Below are 22674 nucleotides of genomic sequence, written 5' to 3' on the forward strand. Positions count from 1 at the left end.
TTTGGCAAATGTTATGTCCGGCACAGTTGGGAAACGTATGAAGTGGGAAACAGGAGTTGCAACATACGTAAGATCAAAGTCAACTTTTGCGGGAGACCTAGATGACAATGCATTAAGCGGGTTGACCATCTTTAGTTGGCCTATGTGGCTTTGATTATCTGTAACAGTTTCCCTTTTTTTATGAAGTTCTACAGGACACAAAGAACATGCTTTTAATGAAAGTGGTTACCGGAAGTTGTTGGCTACCAGGCCAAAAGTTGCTCGCTCATGGGAAACTGCTGAATCTCGAGCTCAGAGCTAGACAGATGGGTGAGACTTCCATGCACCATGCGTCTTGTTTTGGAACATTCCTGCGATCTTATCAGACATTTCTCATCTTGCACTGGTGAATATTTCCAAGGTGGCTCATTCACCGGGGAAAGAGCTTGAACTGCCATGCACATTGATAAAGAATGTCAATGTCCAGCTGGCATTTCGGGCTGCTTCCCTCGAGTTGTCAGCAGCTCTTAGGACAAGGAAACGTGTCAAGGTCAAGTTAAAATAATGTCCAAGCTCTCTCCACATTCGATCTTCTCTTGTCGACTTACGCAGGTGTTTACTTCGAATTAAGCGAAAACCAGTTTTGTCGAAGGGTCTTGTGAACAACTTCGTATTAAAAATTATCCATATTTCGATTTATCCGTTCTGAAATACATCATAAATCCTATCTTATCAGCTGGAGAATGGGAAGAACTTCGGATTAAAGGGTACTTCGTATTAACCAATATCGTATTAACGAGGTTTTCCTATAATTCTCATGTTGCAGATTCACCCTTATTTGAAGAAAATGTTGTGTTACTTAAAATTTATTTTCGAGAATTGTTAATAAGAATATTTTTAATGGTCAGAACACTTATCTTGCATTCATAGTAATGTTATATCAACTAATAACTGGGCTGTAATATTTAAAAACTGCATTTATTGCTTGTTATGGTCAAGTGAGAACCAAAAGGAAAACGGTCTACGATGTTTTTATAACTGTGTCTATTTACATATGAACAATTTACAAAAAGTATTGATTTAGAATTATTGTACCTGTATTATAATTTCACAATAGAAAGTTCTTTTAATTAATAAAGTATTTTGAGCCCCAGAACAGTTCCGTTGATTCCCAAAAATTACACTTTGTGGAATCTGTTCCTTCTTTCTCTCACCCATTCAATTCATCTCTGAGTTATTCGAAGCCAAATTATCCAGCTATGGTAAATGTCAAATTTGAATTTTGATATGAAATATTGACTCTTTTGATATTTAGAGCCCTTAAATATTTCCTGCTCTTTGGTGCAGTATTAACATCAGTATATTTATTCATTCACTTTTGTTGCTTATGCATCATAAACCACAGACTATTTCTACAATTAGATTAATTAATGAAGTATGGGAAGGACACCGGTGAATGCTAGGTCATTATCGAGAATTAAAACGATTTAAGCAAACATTGTTGCCATTAAACACTAATTTGTTAAAAATTAAGTAACTAATTTTTACCTTATTTTTGTTGGAGGTAACTGTTGGAGAAAAGTAGTCTTTATGCACAGATAGTCTAACCAAGACAGGACCTACAGTTTAAAGTGGGATCTGACCCACCATGTGCCTCCACTGGCTATTGGACCTGGAACGCCTTGATTGCAGGGCAACAACATTACGGTTCCTTCAGTGTAACACTTTTCGAGTTTCCTGTGGGGTATGGAAAATGTGCAGTTATAATAAATGTTGCACCAAATATGTGGCAAAAGTGGTTTGCAATTAAGTGATAGTGGATTGAGTAATATGATTGTCCAAGCATATTATGTCCAATATTATGAAGCAAAACTCTGGCATGTTGCTAGATATTTCTACACTTGGGGTAATAATAGAATTTGGTGCCACCCTGTTGGGAGTAAATTCTCATCAGCAGAAACAAATCAATAAAGGAATGAGCACATAATCTTTGCATTTGTGAACTTTACCCATTGTAGAAATGAGTGAAGCCAGGAAAAAAAAAAAACACTTGCTAAATTCATGTATGTGCAAACATTTATTCATTAAATAGGTTGTCAATTCTCTCACTTTTCCAACTTTTTCCCTCTTACTTCATATGGTATTCTCCAACCTCAACAACCTGGTTGGCATCCTCCCTCCACTGTAACTACAGCTTTAGACATAGAGAATATGTTCTTGTATTGTAATATTTGTAACTGCTTTGAGCAGTTGTAAATTTTGTTACCTGCAGCATTGGCTCAACCACAGATGAAATCCAATAAGGCAACCAATGAATGTAAAAGGAGAACGGGAAAATAAAAGATTAATTTTTGCAGAACAGGGGCGGCGCCAGAAATTTTCGACCGGGTGGGCAAAAACTTCTTATTGATAGATTAGGGTGGGCAGTATAAATGTAAGACCATATATAGTATATGTGTATGTAGGACGTATGTATCCCCCTCTCTCTTACACTCCCGATTTTCCTCTTACTTATTTTCCCTTTCCTTTTCTTGTTTTTCTCTTTATCTTTTCTAATCTATTGTCGCATCTTATTCCATTTCCTTTCGCTTTGTCTCTGATGGACACAATTATTTCAAGGAAGTGTTTACCCATGCACAGCCATACATTCTAATCAGTCACATTCTTTCATGCATGTTAATACAGTGAAATAAATGTGAATTAGGTTTAAGCTTGTGTTGCAAATACAAGGCACATACTTGATTTTATGTATTCGGCGACAATGATAGAAAGTGCGATGGTAGACAATCGTGAAGTTTCTCGTAATTTAAATGCATGTTCCTGAGCATAGTATTTTCATCCTATGAGTTTTTGACTGAAAGAGTTTTCTTACTCCTTGGGGGTCACTTTTCTTAGCTTACAAGGTTTGTACACTGACAAATCTATCTGAATGTTTGTAGTAACGGAGATTGGGTGCCAACATTTGAGAGGCAAGGACAATATACTTTTTCTTGGTAGAAAAGGTTTAGCATAAAGAGGCCATAGTGGGGAGTGGGGGCAAAAAGTGGCTTAGGAACTGCATCCCCCACTTCCTGCTCCTCCTTTGTTCATTGTTTATGAAGTATTCCTAGGCTAATGAAAGGCTATTTTGACAAAATATCACTCATAAGTAATAAACAAGTAAGATTGAAAAATTTGTTAAGAATTGAAGAGCTAAGTTGCTATTCGTTTTCTCAACTGTCATGTTACTAATGCGGGAGAAGCAATACACGTATCGTTACATGAACATATTTTTTGAGGTCACAAAATTATTTAGGACACAAGGAATTCATCGAAGTTGATCACCGTGCCAGTAATAATTCATCTATTTTTCATAGATGACTTGGGTTGTATGGTGTGACCATTTCGAACACACTAGAATGTCAACCTCTACCCTGTGCAGCATACCCTGGAAATTTGTTCTTTCAGGGCAACGAGTCCCTAGCACTTGGAACCACTGTCAAAGTAATAATTTATGAGGGTTTGTATAGGGTCTTTCATTAAGAGTGATACTTTTTAAAATTTGAAAAAAAAATAAACCACTCAACGTATCAAAGTAAATTGTGCTTTATTTTGAAGCTTAGACATTGCAGTTATGTTCTGAACAAAATATCGTTCAAATGTCCAAAACGGCTTTGAACACACTGACGCACACGATGGCTCCAATTGTTAACCACTCTGTCCAACATTAGTGGCGTTATGTCTGCGATAGCCTGACGAATGTTCGCCTCCAAATGTTCCAAAGTTCGTGGCTTGTCAGCATAGACCTGGGCTTTGATGTAGCCCCAAAGAAAAAAATCCATGGGTGTTAAATCACACGACCGTGGCGGCCAATTCACACATCCACGTCTTGAGATGATCCGGTCGCCAAACTTCTCCCTCAGCAAATCGAGCGTAGCATTAGCTGTCAGGCACGTAGCGCCATCCTGCTGGAACCACATGTTTTCAATATCTATGGTGTCAAGTTCTGGCCACAGAAATTCGCGTAACATGGATCTGTAGCAGTTGCCATTGACGGTAACGGTTCTCTCATCATCTCGAGAGAAATAAGGTCCAATGACGCCGCCACGCCATAAACCGCACCACACACTGAGTTTTTCTGAATGCAATGGCACCTCATGGACCACTTGTGGGTTCTTCTCGCCCCAATAAGGACAATTTTGCGTATTGACGAATCCACTAAGACAATAATGCGCCTCGTCTGAGAAGATGATTTTTTCCACTGAAATCAGGATCAGTGGAGCCATCGTGTGCGTCAGTGTGTTCAAAGCCGTTTTTGACATTTGAACGATATTTTGTTCAGAACATAACTGCAATGTCTAAGCTTCAAAATAAAGCACAATTTACTTTGATACGTTGAGTGGTTTATTTTTTTTTCAAATTTTAAAAAGTATCACTCTTAATGAAAGACCCTATATTTTGAGTGTCAGCATGTGTTTGTTTTCGCCCCTTCGTTACTTTCATCTAATCACCATTGAACCTTATCGTCGTCATTATCAAAATTAGCAGAAAAATGACTTTAAATAAAACAAATCAACCACAGCTTACTCTTCCAAAAATGGAGTTTCATTAGCCCATAGCTCTTAGAAAGTTGAGGTAGTAGTTTCAATTGCACAGCGTTTCATTAGTGGATCAAGGCAGCTAATTCCGTGAACAATGACATTGTTTTCCGAAAGTCTCAAATATTTGTCTCAGGCAATCACCCTCTTAAAATGGACGCATCTTCTGTGGTGATAAAATGCACGTTTGGTGCGAGTTCTTTCTGTATACTTTTCCCCAATGGCATAACGCTGTCGCATTATAATGAAGTCCTGTGTTCGACTCCCCCCCTCCTCTGGTGGAAGCACAATGCACACTGGTTCGGACTACACGGTAAACTGTAGGTTTAGTCCCGATTAGCCCATCTGAGCATAGAAGTGGGCTTAAGAACAAACTAACAAAATCGTCTTCTGGATACTTCGTGACATAACTTTTTTTCTTTACTTCAGCTGCGTGTACAGATTCTGTTGATATTTTCGGTTGATTTATGTGGCCAAATTTATGTGTGGGGCGAGGATTTCTAAATAGGATAAGCCACTCATTAGTAGATAATTGAATAATTCTGTATAATAATTTTTCCATACATAACTGGTTTATTAAAATTTATTCACTTCAGTATTGTAGTGATTATTGTGATTCCTTCTTATTAGTAGAATGAATATAAAGTTGATATTTCCCATAGCATATTGATATTTGAAGATAACAGGTATATAAAAATTGTAATAAAATAAGAAAAGGGACACTTCTGGAATTTCAATGCAGAGCTAATTAAAACTATATTATACTCTCTAGCATACTTAAACCCGAAGGTTTATGGCTGCAGCAACACAAGCCTTCAATCTGTCCCTATTCGGGGCAAGATCAATCCAATCTTTCCCATCCTTGCCGATTTCTTTTAGGTCCATCTCAACGTTATCCCTCCATCCTTGTCTTGGCCTTCCCACTGGTCTCATACCATCAGGTTTCCCAACAAGAATCCTGTAAACTATTCTTTCCTCTGCCATTCGTGTCACATGGCCTGTTCATCTAAGTCTTCGTGATTAAATTATTCTAATAATAATTTAAAAAGTCGAAATAAACAATAGTGTTGCCGGAGGAAGTATCGCTAAGATGATGTTTTTATTTGTTTGTTTGGAGATTATTTTAACCATACCCAGGCCGGGATTTATATACGTATGCGGAGGCCCGGAGCTGCAGTCCTCAAGTTCAACCTAAATTCTGATCTAATCTTGATCTTACCCTGCATAATTTTGAGCCTCCTAAGCCTACTAACTGCTTTTAATTATGGAAGTATTCATTTGATCACAGTTTTTGTTTCAATAGCTCTAGTAGTTGCTTTCACTTTCTAATGACAAAATTGGCTTTTTATGGGTTGATAATATGTGAACATTTCTAGCATAGATAATCGAAACATTCATATAGTTATCTCCAAGTATATGTACTTATTGAATTTGATTGGGTGGGCACAGGAATTTTTGGGTGGGCGCTTGCCCACCCGTGCCCACCCCTGTCGCCGTCCCTGTTGCAGAATGTTTTTCCCTTTACAGAGTGGCTTTGTGTTTCGAGTGCAGGTTGCATGCCCTCGAGAAATCAGCCTGCTTCAGATGACTAAAACACCACTTGGAGTTATAGAGTACAAGGAAAATGAGAAGTCTTTGGCTCTAGAAAAAAGGATTATTCACTTGCCTAAGCTGACCAGTGCTCTTCATGGGTAAGTCCAGATGACAAATTAGTGTAGGGAAATTTTGAAGTGAGGAAATAAACATAATTTTTCAAACCTTGACGAAATGTAGCTGTGCACAAGCTATATCGATTTCTTCTACTTGACTGCTTTTTCTAAAGAAACAATGCGAAGGAGAATTGATAATCACATCTCATCTGCAATTACTTTTCAATGTTTCATTTCATTGGTGCCTCCTAAGAAAAAAAAAATTAAGAGAATGGAAAAGCTTTGGGCCTTGGGAATGCTGATTTTAGATCTTTTGTCTTTTTTGTGCAGGCCTTGTGGGCAGTAAAGAGTAAGTGCGAGAAAGAGTGAAAACATTAATGGTGACTGATTAAACAGCGTTTTTTTTTACTATAAAAGTATGTGTTCCAGAATAACATGTAATTAGAATGTGCTGGATGAAATGTATTGCTTTAAATTGTCACCATTTTCTGATTCCAGATTACATCAACAGTATTCATCATATGGCCCCGCTTGCTGCCTTGCCAAGAGGTGGGTTTCTGCCCAACTACTGGCTGATCACATTCCTGAAATGTGCATAGAGTTGCTCACGGCATCGCTGTACCTGTCTCCGGAACCCTACACTATTCCCATGCAGCCACAGGTGGCATTCATCCGATTCCTGAACCTCATGAAGGATAACAAATGGAAAACTGACCCTGTGATATTAAATTTCAATAACGAATTGAGCAGTAAGTCTGTCTTCATGTTTTCTGGAATTAAAGAATTGTTAGAAAATGAATATACTGAAAGAAAGTACTCGCTTATCTGCAATTTTGGGGGGTGGGTGGGACTGTTCGTTGCATTTGTAAGTTTTCAGGAGCATTGTCCACATCATTGAATTGTGATGAGATACGTTGAAAGTAGCTACCTCCTTACATCTTCATGTAAATCTTTCATTCATTTCACAAACATTTAAAAACAAAAGTTACAGGAAGACATATCATTGTGATATATGTTTTGAAAGCAAAAAATGTTTTGGTTTGTGATTTCATTTTCCCACACTGTAAGTTTTCACTGAAATGACTTCACATATTCGTAAAGTTTGTGAGCTAGTTGTCCCTGTGTTTGCAAATTTGAATTCAAGCCGTTCCAATAACGAGTAATATCCACAAGAAAGGCAAGATTTTACACAGCCACTCCTCATCGCCTAATTCACAAATTTTCCTTTCATGTCTACGAAAAATTATAATTCATGTTTCAGATTTTAAAAATGTTGAAGCGTCTTTTCCTTTTTCAACCAGTATTGATTATGTGATCCTTCTTGAGAGAGAGAGAGAGAGCTCCTCTCTCTCTCTCTGTCTCCTTCTCCCAAGACCTTTCGACTTGAAATTGAGACAGGATCATGACATGGGAAAATTTCAACGTTTATGCACAAAGATTCTCCTGATGTAAAATACACACATTGTTGATCTCCAGATTTCTGGGAACTACTTCTTTCTTCATTTTGTGTACTGTCTTAACTTTAAGTCAAACCGTTGAAGGAGCACAGGTTCTCCCATTTCAGAGAAATTTGTGAAACCCTTTTTTCACCTCCTTGAAAAACCTCTTCTCCCATACTAGTTCCTTTCATAGGCTGCAAGGCAAGCATTTCTTAAGTGCAATATTAGTTATTGTCCACACCTCGTATAAAAATAGCTAGCTGAGCCTTGTCCACGATATCATTGCTTTCATTCAAAGCTACCTTCAGGTTTAATACCATGTATTCAGTCATAACATCAGTGATAGCTACTATCTGTGTCCACCATCACAAACTAACTTGTTTAACCTTTATAGAACGGACAGTCGATATTTCAACCGTGCTGGAATTGCCATTTAATACAGAATTATTATTTCAACCAGCACCGCACAGCAGCAATTAACGTGCCATTTCTTGAAAACTACACACAATATTTCAGTTCTGTCTTTCTTGATCAAGGGGTCATGGGTTCGATACCCGGTGGAGGCACAAGTGGTTCGGATCCCACTTTAAACTGTAGGTCCAGTCCCTATTAGCCTTACTGTGCATAAATTGGACTTAAAACACCAAATCAATCAATCAGTCAGTTCTGTCTTTTTTGTTCATTAGTATATATATGAAGGTATGACATACTCAAATTACAAAACAATATATCAATTGTTGCTATTATTAACAAACGAAGATTGAAAAAGCCTTTTATAAAAATTTAAATTTTACACATGAGGTGGTATGAGCATGCTTTCTGCCACAAATGGAAGAGAATTGCTCTAAGTTTTGTTAACACATGTTACATGTTTACAGATTTAATTTCATCCGACCTGAGTGACCGAGTGGTTATTCCTGCATGTTCACACTGAAGACCAAGCAAGTCTGGAAAAGATTGTACCTATTTCTTCTCTTTTGTTCTAAGTAAACAGTACTCTAAGAGACATGTAACAAGCACTGATTGCAACTAGACTGTGGAAGTTTCACTTGAAATACCCACCGTGCACATGAGAACAGTTTGTGCAAAATGATGCTCACCAAACAACAGAAAGAGCTTTCTGTTGAAGAATATGTGGAAATGACATCTGTGATCACAGTTCGACATAGTTTTTGGAGTCTGTTTGAGTTTGACCTACCTGATAAGGACTCCATTAACTTTTGGTATTCACAATTCCTGGAAGAGGTCAAGACATTTCTCATGCAGGGCAACATTACTTTTGTTGCACTTCTTGGTTGTATGAGAGTGGCATAATGAACATATTGTTCGTGCCTGTTGATAGCATATAAAGTGACTAATGTTATCATAACTGTTTTCATCCAGAACACAGGTGAAGCGTGGCATCTTGATAATGTGTGCCTTTTGAATTGTGCCAAGTATGAAAGAGCCACCACGCAAGTGAACTAAGACAGTTTGTACTCTCTCCCAGGAGTCTGTGAAGCAATGCTGCACGTGACAGTAGAAAAAGGGAGAAAGTGAGTGGAAAGAGCAAATTAGTGCACGCTGGTGCAAACAACTGGTAACTGCAGTGGCATTGCTCCCTCTCAAGTGATCATTGATCGAGCAAGCTCAAAGTTGCTTCCCTGATACATTATCATATGTGCCGCCTGCATCTTCTCAGCCACTGTCTGTATAAGACTCTGGACAAACATCTGGGGAACGGTGGTGTATGTACACAATACCAGAATTCGTATCTTCATTTTCTTCTAAGATGTCTATAATTTTTACCACAGACAAATTACGAGAGAGAAATGACATAAGAATTTCTCTAAATATGACTCTCTACTGGTGTGAAAATGAGCCAGCCTTGTTTTGAAACCCATTTTACAGAAATTAGATCAAATTAATGCAACTGTAAAATATAAACATGTAGAACATCCATTGATCATTACTGTTGCACACTACATCAAGGCTCTTAATGCAAACAACAACAATTATAAATACTTGTCTTCCCCAGATTGATTGCCTAGCTTCAATTGTGATGCTTAAATATTTCTACAATACAACAGAGAGCAGTTGGTAGTGCTTCAGACCAGGCACGTATCCAGGAATGCCTTTCGGGTGGGGCTCAACACCATTTTTTTAAGGGGTATAGTAAGAACCTCACAATTGTATGTTTAAGACCTGTGGTGGCAATTGGGTTCCAAAACAGGGGGGGGGGGAGTACGGTGCAAGGGAAGTTTACTTTGTCTTGGTAGACAAGGCTTAACATTAAGAGGCCATAATGTTAAGGCAAAAAAAATGGGGAACAACTATCCCTTAAAGCGTCGCCACTGTAAGGCTGTCATTTTAATCAGAAAGTGAAATCGGAACATTTTTTACCACTCGACTCTTCTGTTTCCATGCATTAACATTGTGTGTCGGAACCATCTCAGTATGTGTGTTTGTCCATTTCTTCTCACCAGGCATAAAAACATCTATGGTGTCTTTGAGTGTTTTTACGAAGCTGTTACACATGAATGCGATGGACAATCCACTCGACAACGCGAGATTTAAATTGTGAGCTGCAAACTGGACGCAGACAGCTCTCTAATATGTATCTCTGATTCGAGCCTAAACACCACTAACGTGTCTTGTCCTCCCATGTTTGCAGCTCTTATAAAAGCCGAAACCCACCAAATTGTTCAGATTCAGGCCTTAGCACTCACAAGTTTTCAAAAATGCCTGTCACAGCTTCCGCTGTCTTGTCATATATCGGCACGAAACAAAGGAAGTCTTCTCGAATGCAGCTGGATCACGAAACAATTAATGCACAATGAAAACCCTTCCGTTCCCAACACATCTAATGTTTCGTCTCCCAGTATGATCAAATGCTTATTCATTTATCTCCAGTGACGTGCCCAAGGAAGGGTTGGTGAGGTCATAATCCCATTTGACCCAGTATTCTTTTTTTTAAAAAAAAAGAAAAAGAAGAAGAACATCAAAGACAGGAAAAAAATGGCAAAATCAGGACTGACCACCAAAAATAGTATGCGTAACTCCTCTCCCTTCCGAAAATCCTGGTCACGCCACTCTTTATCTCGGACACATTTTTCAAAATCAACTCACCAGAAGTTTTTATCATTCCGTATTGGAGATTGAAGTAAGATGCATTCTTCCTGTAGGTTTGGATATGATCCTTTAGGGTGCTGTCGTCTGCATGCCTTCACACCTAACCTTAACAAGGCCCTAATTTTCCATCCTTGTGACTTGGATTTTCAAGACTTACGAAGGTTTCAGACCGAAGGGACACGCGATACATATCAATTAGAATGGGCCAATCAACAGCAACGATTCACACCGTAGCGACACAAAAGGCCGCACAAATCTAATTTCGACTTGTGAAATCCTCAGGCAACAAGGTGTGAAATCTCCCTTATTAGGCCACTGTCATTGTCACCTTGAAGTAGTAACTCTTGTTGACCACAAGAAAAAAATTCTCCTCAACCGGTGGGAATGCTCCTCAGTTTTCTTCTCTCTCCTATATTTTCTGTGCTTGTTCACTATACAGGCAACACCTTACAATTTGATATACAGGACATGTACTATGTAGACATTTTAACGAAAAATCAGTTGAAGTCAAGGCTGGCTAGATGGCTCAATTGGTAGAGCCCTGATTCGGGTCCTGGTAGAGCCTGCGATTTCCACCTAAAATGTCTACATATGCAACATCTTCTTGCTTTCTCTTCTCGACATTCATAAAATTTTCGGCTGTCTCTTTATGGTAGTTAAAGTGTTTGAATGTATTTTGAACCCAGTAGGCTTAAACAAAAGTATTTTTTATAGCATGAAATTCTCGGACTGCATATACAGTCGGTAACGCGTCTGACTACCATGCTAAAGGTCCCGGGTTCGATCCCCGGCCGGTTCAAATCCGGGAACTTTTCTAACGATGGAAGTGGCCCCGGCACCCACCCAGCGTCGAATAACATGGGTACCTGGGGGAAACCCTGGGGGGTAAAGGCGGTCAGGGGCATGATGCTGATCACCCCCACTCACGACCGGATCAAGAAAGTGTGGGGCGTTACCCCCACACCCCCTATACGCCTTCATGGCATGGTGCTATGCACAGGGGAGCACTTTACTTTTTTTTTTTTTTTTACTTTTTGCATATACGAAATTTAGTTCTGGCAAAACTAAATCATCACTCAAAACTTTGATTTTCAGTTGATCTATGCAGCTTATTTCTGTTTTAATGAACCACTCCAAATTCCAGTACTGCTGAAATATTTACTTTAGAGAGAGAGAGAGGCCTTGATCTCTTCGGCCCTCGACCCGAACTAGCACTACATTGAGGCCCCGGAAGTTCTACTGTCGTCAATGTCTTCATTTTCGAATCACTATATCTTATAAAGCAACCAGAGGACCCTGACTGATCACTAATAGACTGTACGAATTGTCACACTTACCTCTGAAATCTCATTAACCGATTCTTTGTAGAGATGAACCGAAAAATTGAATCCGCGTATTTATATCCTCATTATATTCTAGAACGTTCCACAGACAAAACAATTCATTAATATTGCCAGTAGTTGACTCTTCTCATTCAAGAACGTACCCTCTCCCGCCTTCCAGGGATTAGAAATTACAACGAATCGCCCTACGTGTGGCGCTACCTTTGTTCTGCAGCTTCCAAATGCTGATAGGTCTCTACATAGTGCTCAAGTGCGCTGCGACAACACCGAAAGAGCAAGAAAAGTTTACGTGCAATATTATTAACAACAGGGTTATAGAAAATTCTCGGTCTTGCCTCAATAATTGTCAATCTCCTTAAATGATCGTCACATTATTCAAAAAGCCAAAAACCTAATTTTATCTAGTGAAAAATAAAAAATAAATCCTGGAGGGGGCTCGAGCCACCTCAACCCCACCTTGGACACGTGCTATTAACAATAACAGGGTTATAGAACATTCTCTGTCTTGTCTCGATAATTATTTCTCCCAAATTATCATCACATTATTCAAGAAGCCAAAATCCTAATTTTTATCTAGTGTAAACAGAAACATTTCCTGAAGGGGGGCTCGAGCCTACTGATTCCCACCTTGGATATGTGCTATTGACAATAATAAGGCCTGACCCTGTGGCCGAGTGGTTAGCACATCGCGCTGCGACGCCAAGTGTCCCGGGTTCGAATCTCGGTCGGGCTTGGTTGTTTGTGAATGTCCATTCATCAATTTCATCATTTCATCACTCATCCCCATCTTCGCAAATTAGCCAAGAGGCACAAAACGCGAAGTAAAATAAACTAAATCAAATCAAAAGACAATAATAGGACACTCTTCGTCTTGTCTCGATAATTATTTCTCTCAGATTTATAAATTTATTATCTTCACATTATTCAAGATGCCAAAAATCTAATTTTATCTAGTGTAAATTGAAAAATTTCCTGAGGGGGGGGGGGGGGGGCTCGAGCCACCTCATCCCCACCTTGGATATGTGCTATTAACAATAACAGTGGTATAAAATATTCTCAGTCTTGCCTCGATAATTATTTATCTCCTTAAATTATTTTCAGATTATTCAAGAAGCCAAAAACCTAATTTTATCTGACGTAAACTGAAAAAATTCCTGGGGAGAGGGTCAAGCCCCCTGTGCCCCATCTTGGATACGTGCTATTATCAATAACAGGGTTACGGAACATTCGCGTCTTGCCTCGATAATTATTTCTCTCCTTAAATTATTGTCACATTATTTTATTTCACACCACAAGAAACCAAAAACCTCATTTTATCTAGTGTAAACCTAAAACTTTCGGGGGGGCTCGAGCCCCCTAAGCCCCTCCCTCTGGATACGTGCCTGCTTCAGACCATTAATTGAAATCCAAAGAATTGGTTTATCAACAAAATGGCAACTATAATCACTCTCATTGTCGGCAAAATACTTTTACAATTGCACATCAACAATGGTGCGAAACCGAACCAGTGGGCATAATTGGTTTAACTTTGTTGCCAAGTCTAGAAAAGCTTCAAACAGATGATCAAAATCTGGTAAACATCTCCATTGTTATTTCACAGAAAGGAACTGTTTACAATAAATGATCTGGCAGGCCAAGGGAGAGGTCTTTGAATCTGGATTTGGCCCACCAGCCTCTTGCACATGCATATTTTAGTGTATTAAGTGCATATTGTTGGTATTACTAGTCATCCCATGAGGGGATAGAGCATTTCATTTAAAATAATTTAATTTAATGAATTACATGTATAGCATTTCTATCCACATTGGTATGAATATTATAAGACGGTAACAGGATATAAATACCAGATTGGTGAAATTATCTAGTTTTACTGATAAAACGAAATATGTTTTGTAGCCATTATATGAAATGATTTCACATTCTTGTTATTAGTGTGATGTGGCACTACAGAGTATATGGCATTTTAGTTTGAAATGTCTAGAAAAATCATGGAATTTGTTTTAGTAAAATGGGTGGAATCCATGTTGAAAGCAAATTTCAGTGTTGTGGATCATAATGCATAGGTGTTAATAGGAAATTCTAAATCAAACTGCAGTTGAAATTAATGTATTTTTTTCTTATTACTTCAGGACAAGATATTGTGGAGATTGAGAACAAATTTAACACCATGAGGTCAGAACTTCCACCATTGTTTATTGTTTCATCGTACGACAAGTTCAACTCCATTTGGACAAAGACTTGTCCCACACCACAAATTCTTGTTCGTGCAGCACAGCTTGCTACAGCATCTTTGAACTTGATAGAGGACTTTTATTCATCTGCTATTAATGCTGATTGGAAGGTATGAAGTGTTCATCAAAAACTGCATTGATCTGATACTCATCAATTCAAAGCAGTTCAGAGTATTTATACATTTTTAAGATAAGTTTTCCATTGGAAGTTTTGTTCAAAATATAATTTCATGTGAGATCATTTAATCACAGAATCCATTTCTCCTTCACAATGTTGTTGCAAAAATAAAGAAATTTTGCATGTTGCATGCTTTCCAGGATATTTAGATTCTGAAAATGTTATGTGGCATTTATGTAGACCCTGCAAAACATCCAGAGTAGATGGTATCAGTGATAAAATACCAACCAATACTCGCTGATACCATTACATTGGTAAACAAGTTACTTCATAGAAATTATTGACTGGTATTCACTATTTGGAGATTGGTCACTTAAATCTCTAACATCATGGTAGGGCTTCCCCAATGGCGCAGTGGTAGCATTGTTGCCTTGTAATCAAACTTCTAGTTTGAGGTTCCTGAATGTGCGTCATATAAAGTAAGAGAAAGTAAAGAAGGAATGAGCAAAACCACGTATAAAAGTTTAAAGGCCATTTCCACGATTTTTCACTTTGTAATGTAATGTTCTCTGATGCTAAGAAAAGCAGTGCCGTTCTGGTGGAATTCGAGCATGCACCTCCCATCACATGGGATGAATATCAGCATTATTGTTGGGCAAGAAATAATAGAAAATAACTTCCTGAGCACTGCAAATCCATAAGGTAATTTTGATCTCGCTTTCTACTATAACAGAATAAATAAGGTGGGTAAAGAGTGAAAGCTTTGGGATGCTAAACACAGTGGAGGGAGAGGGAGGAGGTGGTGTGGGTTCATGACACTGTTTACACAAGAGGATATTCTCCTCTTGGTGGACATAGCAACAAATGACTCATTGAATAGGTATGATGTAGGGATGGGCCGATATGAAATTTTGACCGATACCGATTAAGTACCGATATAAAATTTACCGATACCGATAACTGATATTCTACCGATCCGATATAAAATTAGAAATGGTCCTTGAAGAACCTGAAAGGTTCATTGAACTCCTTAATATATGTGTGCTTCAAGGTGACTGCAGTGCAAAAGGAGTTGCATATTTAGACATTTACTTTTTTAGAAAGTAGGGCACGGAGATTATCCATAAAAATTACAACAAAATAGCAGAATTTTGCACTAAATTATCATATATTTATTGATATATCGGATCGGTAATTTTACCGATACACCGATATGCCTATATCGGCTGATACCGATAGAGTACGAATTAATCGGTCCCATCCCTAGTATGATGTCATTCACTCTTGATCAGCATAACAACAGCTTTACGACCTACAACTAAGAAAGCCATTTCTTGAACCTGAATTGTACTGCACATTATATAAAAGGCATGATTGTTTGTCACTTTTCCCCATCAAAAACCAGGGTGTGCATTATACACACGTATATACGGTATAAGGACAAAGTACAGCCTTAAACAGGATTATACTTACTGCAGGTGTCAGATGCCACAGCTTCGTTGACCTGCAACATTGCAGATGTGTACTACGTGAAAGGGGTCAACTTTTGGGTGTGCCTTCAGGAAAATCACCCCTTACACTCTATATATGAGGCTCAGTCAATAAATAACAAGGCAGAGGATATTTCACAGTACTTACGTAACGAATCTCAGAAGTATTGTCCACCACTGTTTAGGCTTTTATCCCATTGTGACACCAGTCGCAAAATGGCATGGTCGTAGAACTCCTTTGGCTGCTGTTGGAACCAATTGTGCACATACTCCTTGACGTCATCGCCCGATTGAAACCGTTGTCCCCGCAGTGCTTTTTGGAGCTCGCCGAAGATGTGGAAGTCACACAGAAACAGATCTGGACTAGGGGGGGGGCTCAGGACTTCCCTCTTATTTTTTTTCCAGACATGCCTTTGTTGCGTTGGCTGTGTGTGGTTTAGAGTTTTCATGCGATAGGACGACACCACGAGAAAGGTGACCAGGATGTTCCGATGTGATTGCCTTCCTGAGCTTCAACATTTCACAATACTGCTGGGCATTGACCGTAGCTCCATGCTCCAGGAAGTCGACGAGGAGCGGTCCCTTGCGATCAAAGAACAAAAGCATGACCTTGTTGGCACTAGTGTAGAGGGTCTTGAACTTTTTTGGTGGAGGGGAATCTGCCCTAGGAATGACTGGACACTGCCGCTGCTTGGATAGCAGCCTTTGCACATTTCTTGCCAGACACGTAATGCCATCTAGCGGGAAAACGTGCGCGAATCAGTTTCATCACACCTGCACCTCCATTTCGGGCCCGTCAACCCATTTCTAACTACCATAGTTTTGGTGTAATATCATCTGACTCGTTATTTATTGACTGAGCCTAATATATTTAGTTTATGAATATAAACTTATACTTTAGGTGCCCCAATTTTGTAAAGGGAATTTCAATTTCTTTTTCAAATCAAAACCCATTGCAGTCACATGCTCACCCTTGATGTTTTTTTATAGAATGTATGCAATTTTATATCTAAACAGTGGAATATTGTTTACCGATATTAATTCCATTTTCATCTTGGTGCATTCCTAATGTTAATGAATGGTATTTGTATCTTTCCTGTTTTTATATGCAGCACATTGAGGTACTGCATGGTAAATTTCTGGTTAGCGGAAGCAAACAAAGGGATGATGCATTGTGATCTGTCCCCTTCGAAATTACTTGGATGACAACAAAAAACTTTGGATTTAAATATACAAAATATGTTAGGGGTGGGACAGATTAATCGGTACTCTATCGGAATCGGCCAATATAGACATATTGGTGTATCAGTTTATTGGTAAAATAACCGATAATTTTTTCTTATATATCATAAATATCTTACACTTTAGTGCAATATTGTGCCATTTTGTTATTTTTTTTTAATGGATATAAACATGTAATTTCCATTCCATATATTTTTAAATAAGTGTCTTGTATGCAGCTTCTTTTGCATTGCAGAAGTTTGGATTATCTTGTAACATGGCAACGTACATTTATTAAGGACGTCAATGAACAATTTGGAATTTTGTATTGGTTATTGGTACTTTATCGGTATCAGCCAAAATTTCACATTAGTCCATCCCTAAAATATATAACACGTTTTCTAGCGACAGTTCCACATTTCAGTACTAGGGGCAGAACAAGTGAATTTTTTTTGTGTGTGATATTAAACTAAGGCTCCTCTGTAACCAGTAGAGTGCTACAATGAGCATTTTTCACTCGAACGGAAAATAGTTCATACAGGCAAAAGTGGTCCAATGCAGTACTCTAGTAACCAGATAGTTAGCAGTTTTGCCTTGGATGCAACAGTCTCATGTTTGATCCCTAGTGGGAGCTACAAAATGTTGCTTGATCCAGGATTGTCAATTTTGGAGCTACTTGGAGAGAAAAAGTTGCTGACTAGAAAGCCAGAAAGCAGTAGCAATGGAACTTATGCATCATGCAATGAACATTCAGTCTAAGACTAATAACTAAATGTGCATCTAAATTTAAACGAGTAGAGGCATGCATATTTTGTTTTTGACGAAATGTGAAATAAAACATTGTAATATTAATTTTTCATGTTTCTGAAAGGTGTGAGGTGCATTTTCCTACCTTGTTTTGTCACGAAATTATGCGAAATGAACTGCAAAATGCGAAATTGACTCTTAAACATGAAATTTAGAGTTTATTTACCAACGTGACATTTTCTGAAGTTTGAATTATCCTGTGAGTTATGCAATTCACGGAAAATTGATTGATTCTTCTACAAATATTTGAGAAGCAAAAGTGAACCCCATTATACAGGAATAAGCTTAATACTCTGGTAACTACAGAAATGTTCTATTAGAAGGGATATGTTTATTTTGTGTAATAAGGGCAGTTTTTAAATCAACTCTAGGATTATATTCACAATTTTAAAGCAAAAATGTCATTTTATATACCACCTTTGAACCCAAAATTGACTCTTTTGTACTGAAATTTTGCTTTTTTATTCACCAGAAATATGTGCCTCTAACAATGAGCATTGCAAACAAGTTAGTAGTTTCGTACCATAATAATTATTATGTCTTAATTTCTGGTCAAATGTAAATTAATATGTGATAAAAGTAAAATTTTGAAAACAAACTTTTTTGAAAGAAAAAGTTGAAATGGTCATTAAGTGAATGTAAGAAAATAAGTGAACAGAGGATTGCATTGATTCTAATATAACATACTACATCAAGAAGTAAATTGTTAAGTTATTTTGCGTTAAAATGATGAAATATTACAAAACCATGCAGTAAATAAGGATATGCTGGTTGGCATTATTACAAGGTTCACTAATAAAAAAACCGAACTTTTTTTTTTTTTTTTTTTTTTATTATTAAGAAAACAAGTAATTACCTTCAAATGACTTTATCACCTTCAAAATAATCACCAGAGGAGGCAATACACTTTGACCAGCGTTTGTACAGGTCTTGAAAACACTGTTGTTAGTCATTGACTATAAGTGTTTGCAAAATATGCCTAACATTTAAAATTTAATGTCCGGGACATTGTCAAATCTACGCCCTTTCATAGCCATCTTAATCTTGGGAAAAGGAAAAATCAGCAGGCGATAAGTCCAGAGAATATGGAGGGTGATTGATCACTGTCACTGAATGCTTAGCAAGGTATTGTTGTACAGACACTTCCTTGTAATACCACTGATTGATTGTTTGGTTTTCAAGGACAAATTCATGGTGGATGATCAGTCCTTGGGAATCAAAAAATGTGACAGCAGCACCTTTGTCTTCATTTTCGACATCCATGCTTTTTCTTTACGGTCGAGAACTGTCCTTTCCACCTCACACACTGTCTTTTCGTTTCAGAGTCATATTGTAAACACCAGGTTTCATCTCACCATACACTGCCCGTATCATCTGTAATGTTTTGGTAAACGATTTATCCAATTTGTAACAAAACTTTATGCTGTAACGTTGTTCCATTTCAATGCACATATTTTGTACGCTGCCTGCACACGACCTGCATCTTACGCACGCTTGCCCCGATACCAACTGCCTGTAACAGGTTGAAACTTGCACTGACGGGAAGTTTAGATATAGCTCTTTGCAGTGTTGCCAGAATACAGTATCTGTTTATTTGGTTTGGTTCTTTATTTTTTTACAGTTCGGTTTCTTTATGGGTGAACCTTATATTTCAACATTCAGTGTGTTAAAAGATGTTTGTAACTTTTTCCAGCAAATTTTCCGGCCCCCAATGGATGTGTATGATGTACTCCTTCATCTTAACATGTCGAAGGTTGTGCACAGGGAAGAAAGGGTGGATTTTAAAAGGAAGAATCAGCCCTACAAGTTGTTGCCACATGAGGAGGAAGAGAAGAAACTTCCGATAAGTGGATTTGATCCAGTGCAGTTCTATTTAAAGGAGCTTCGTGTAAGTGTAGAATGGTGCATCAAACTAATTTCATGGGTCAATTAGTTTATTTATTTTCAGATTTGGTTGGTCTTTCTTTTAGTGCATGTATAACAATCGTTTTACATGCATGTAGCCAGGTTGCTGCTTGTGTAAGATAATGAAGCATGCCTGCTAAAGGGTGAATCGTGTGTGACGATATTCACATGCATTCAGTTGAATTACCCTAACTTTGGGCTTCTGATTTCAAACCATTCAACAAGTAAATTCTAATTTCATTATTAGTGTGCTGAGTTATACTTAGTTCATGCTAATGATAACATAATGATATGCACTGACCTTGGTTTCAGAAGAAAAGTATTTGTAATCCCATCGGTTAAACAAGATTTCTCCAAAGCACTCACTGTAGCTTGAAATAGTATTGTCGCGTGTGCTATTCCTCCAAAGAAAAGTTATATCCCTGCCTTCCAAAACACAAATTAAATTATGACTAGGGCTCGAAAGTTGATGACCTAAAAAATTATTTTCACCCTTAAAATGAAAGCTCGATTATTTCATAAATTACAAGAGACTAGTTGAATAATTTGATAAAATCTGTTGTAATTTATGAAATGGGATAATTTGATAAAATCTGTTGTTTGGTGGTTTAAACTGTCTAAGCAAAAGGGAAAAAGCAATTAAGTGCTAATGTAAATGTACTTTTTACTTTAAAATCATGGAGGAAGCGATAATGGTGGCCAACAAGGGAAACTGAAAGCAGGCTTCACCCAAAGTATTTTAAGATTGCTGGAACAAAAGTAAATTTACCACAATTAATTCCATTGCCAAAGATTTCAGTTTTAAAAAAAAGTGCTTTTGCATTGAACATATTTACGATTAATAGCATACTTGCTAAAAACACCATGTTAAGGAATTTAAATATGTAAGTTATACTAGCAAATGCATTTAAAATTCATGAAACAACTGGGAAGGAGAAAAAAAAGAAACTTCAAATGCAATAAAAACAGCAAAAAATACTGAAAAATGATGTAAAAACCAAAAAGATTGGAAAATGCAAAAAAATGCAATTGTCTTCAAACCCCAGAAAAAAATATGATTTGTCGTCAACTTCCTAGCCCTACTGATGACTTAGGATGTAGGGAGCAAAGTATTAGGATCCCCATTCTATTGTATTGTTGAGTGCTTTTTCTTTTCATGGTGTCATAAATTACATTATTTTATACAAAAATATTTTTACTTCACATAAAAAGTAACAATTAGGGAAGAATTGGCCAGGGACATCCATGCAAAGGACAAATTGCATAGTTATACTTTTATTTTTGAACATTTTTTCATTATAATTGAAGGAAGACAAAGAATATGGGATTTTTTTTTAGAATTACTCCACGAGCTTAGTAACTATTGTTACAGAGCTGAGATTTAAAATTGTCCTCTAATCATGAAAACCCATAAACACCTGTCATATTGATAATATATCCTGCAATACTGAGTTTGGCCATTGTTTAGCTACCCTCTTTCAGTAACTCACATATTTTGCTCACCAACAGGAAGTATATGGGGAATACGCTCTGTTCTTCTATGACAAGTATGGAGGAGAAGTAATAGGTGTTCTTTGGAAGCCCCCAGCTTTGGAACCAAAGGCATTTAAGGTAACTAATATGCATAATATTTGCTTTTAAAATTAGTACAGGATAATACCATGGTATGCATGCAAAACTATGTACAATATTTGTAATGTGGACATGGTTTTCTCTCTTTACACAGTGAAAGGGATGAGGAAAATTATGGCTTCATGCAGCTCGTCATCCATGTTTGGGTAAATCCAAAGTTGGGCAAATAAAATTGATAGACACTGATAAGTCCACTAAGGTATATTTCCATGCTCTAAAAACTTTTTAAAAATCTCCAGAATTTGGAAGGATGATTCACGTACGAATTATTATCCAGAATTTTTGCGACTGATGCTCCCATCTGGACAGCAGTTGTATCATGATGCAACGGTAAATGGTAATACCAACATATCTTGGGAGTCAGTGAACAAAATTTCAAGCAAGTGGGTGAACATGCTGACATTTTATGTTCTTTCATTTGGAGTTGTGTACGTGGTGAGTGGGAATTTCGTGATGGACCCGAGACAGGAAAAGCGAGTGTACATCAGATTTTCTGCAAGTCTCAGGAAAACTGTGACTGATATCCTACCCTGGTAATGATTACACAAGTTTTTTCGGAGAAGATAGCATGAGCTGTACACACGTGCTTGAATGGCATATTTGGTTCAAGGCCAGTCAGACATCCATTGAAGGTGACTTACACACAAGGAGGACCCTCAGCTGCACAATGCCCAATATTGTTGTTAAAGTTCAAGAGCTCAATTGTGAGGATCGATGACAAACCATTCATCACTTTGCTGATGAAATAGGAATTGGTTATGGGACATGACAATGGATTCTGATTGCTGAATTTTGCATACATTGCGTCAGCATCAAATTTGTGCCCAAGATCGTGACAATCGGAAACATCAGTATGTTGACTTCTGCAATGAGCTTTGCCAAGGTGACTCTGATGATGCAACCTTCTTGTCCAGTGTTAACTGTAGATGAGAGCTGAGTTATGACCCTAAGACAAAGCAACGAACCTCCCAATGGAAAAGTCACAACTCACCAAGACCAAAAAAACAAGACAGATGAAGAGCAAAGTCAAGAATTTGTCTCAGCAGGCCAAACAGTCAATTCTGCATACTTGTGCAGTTGCTGTATGAAATGTGCAAGGGTGATGGGACCAATAGGCTGAACATGATTTTTTTGACCACCAGTCCCAAAAATTTTACATACCTCCAGACCCT

General features: G+C 37.8%; 1 protein-coding gene across 3 annotated transcripts in view; it reads left to right on the forward strand.

The window, feature by feature from the left end:
- The window catches only part of Mat89Ba (nucleolar protein 6 Mat89Ba), a 64536-nt gene that overhangs the window by 40381 nt on the left and 1481 nt on the right, over positions 1–22674 (forward strand). For all 3 annotated transcript variants that reach the window (XM_083118475.1, XM_083118473.1, XM_083118474.1), the window contains exons 14-18: positions 6084–6247; positions 6704–6954; positions 14228–14439; positions 19659–19853; positions 21380–21481. In XM_083118475.1, coding sequence (XP_082974601.1) covers positions 6084–6247; positions 6704–6954; positions 14228–14439; positions 19659–19853; positions 21380–21481 — 924 coding nt within the window. The remainder of the gene's footprint in view (positions 1–6083; positions 6248–6703; positions 6955–14227; positions 14440–19658; positions 19854–21379; positions 21482–22674) is intronic.

The sequence above is a fragment of the Lepisma saccharinum genome, chromosome 3, assembly GCF_977018435.1.
Source record: "Lepisma saccharinum chromosome 3, izLepSacc3.1, whole genome shotgun sequence".
Classification (NCBI taxonomy): Eukaryota; Metazoa; Arthropoda; class Insecta; order Zygentoma; family Lepismatidae; genus Lepisma; species Lepisma saccharinum.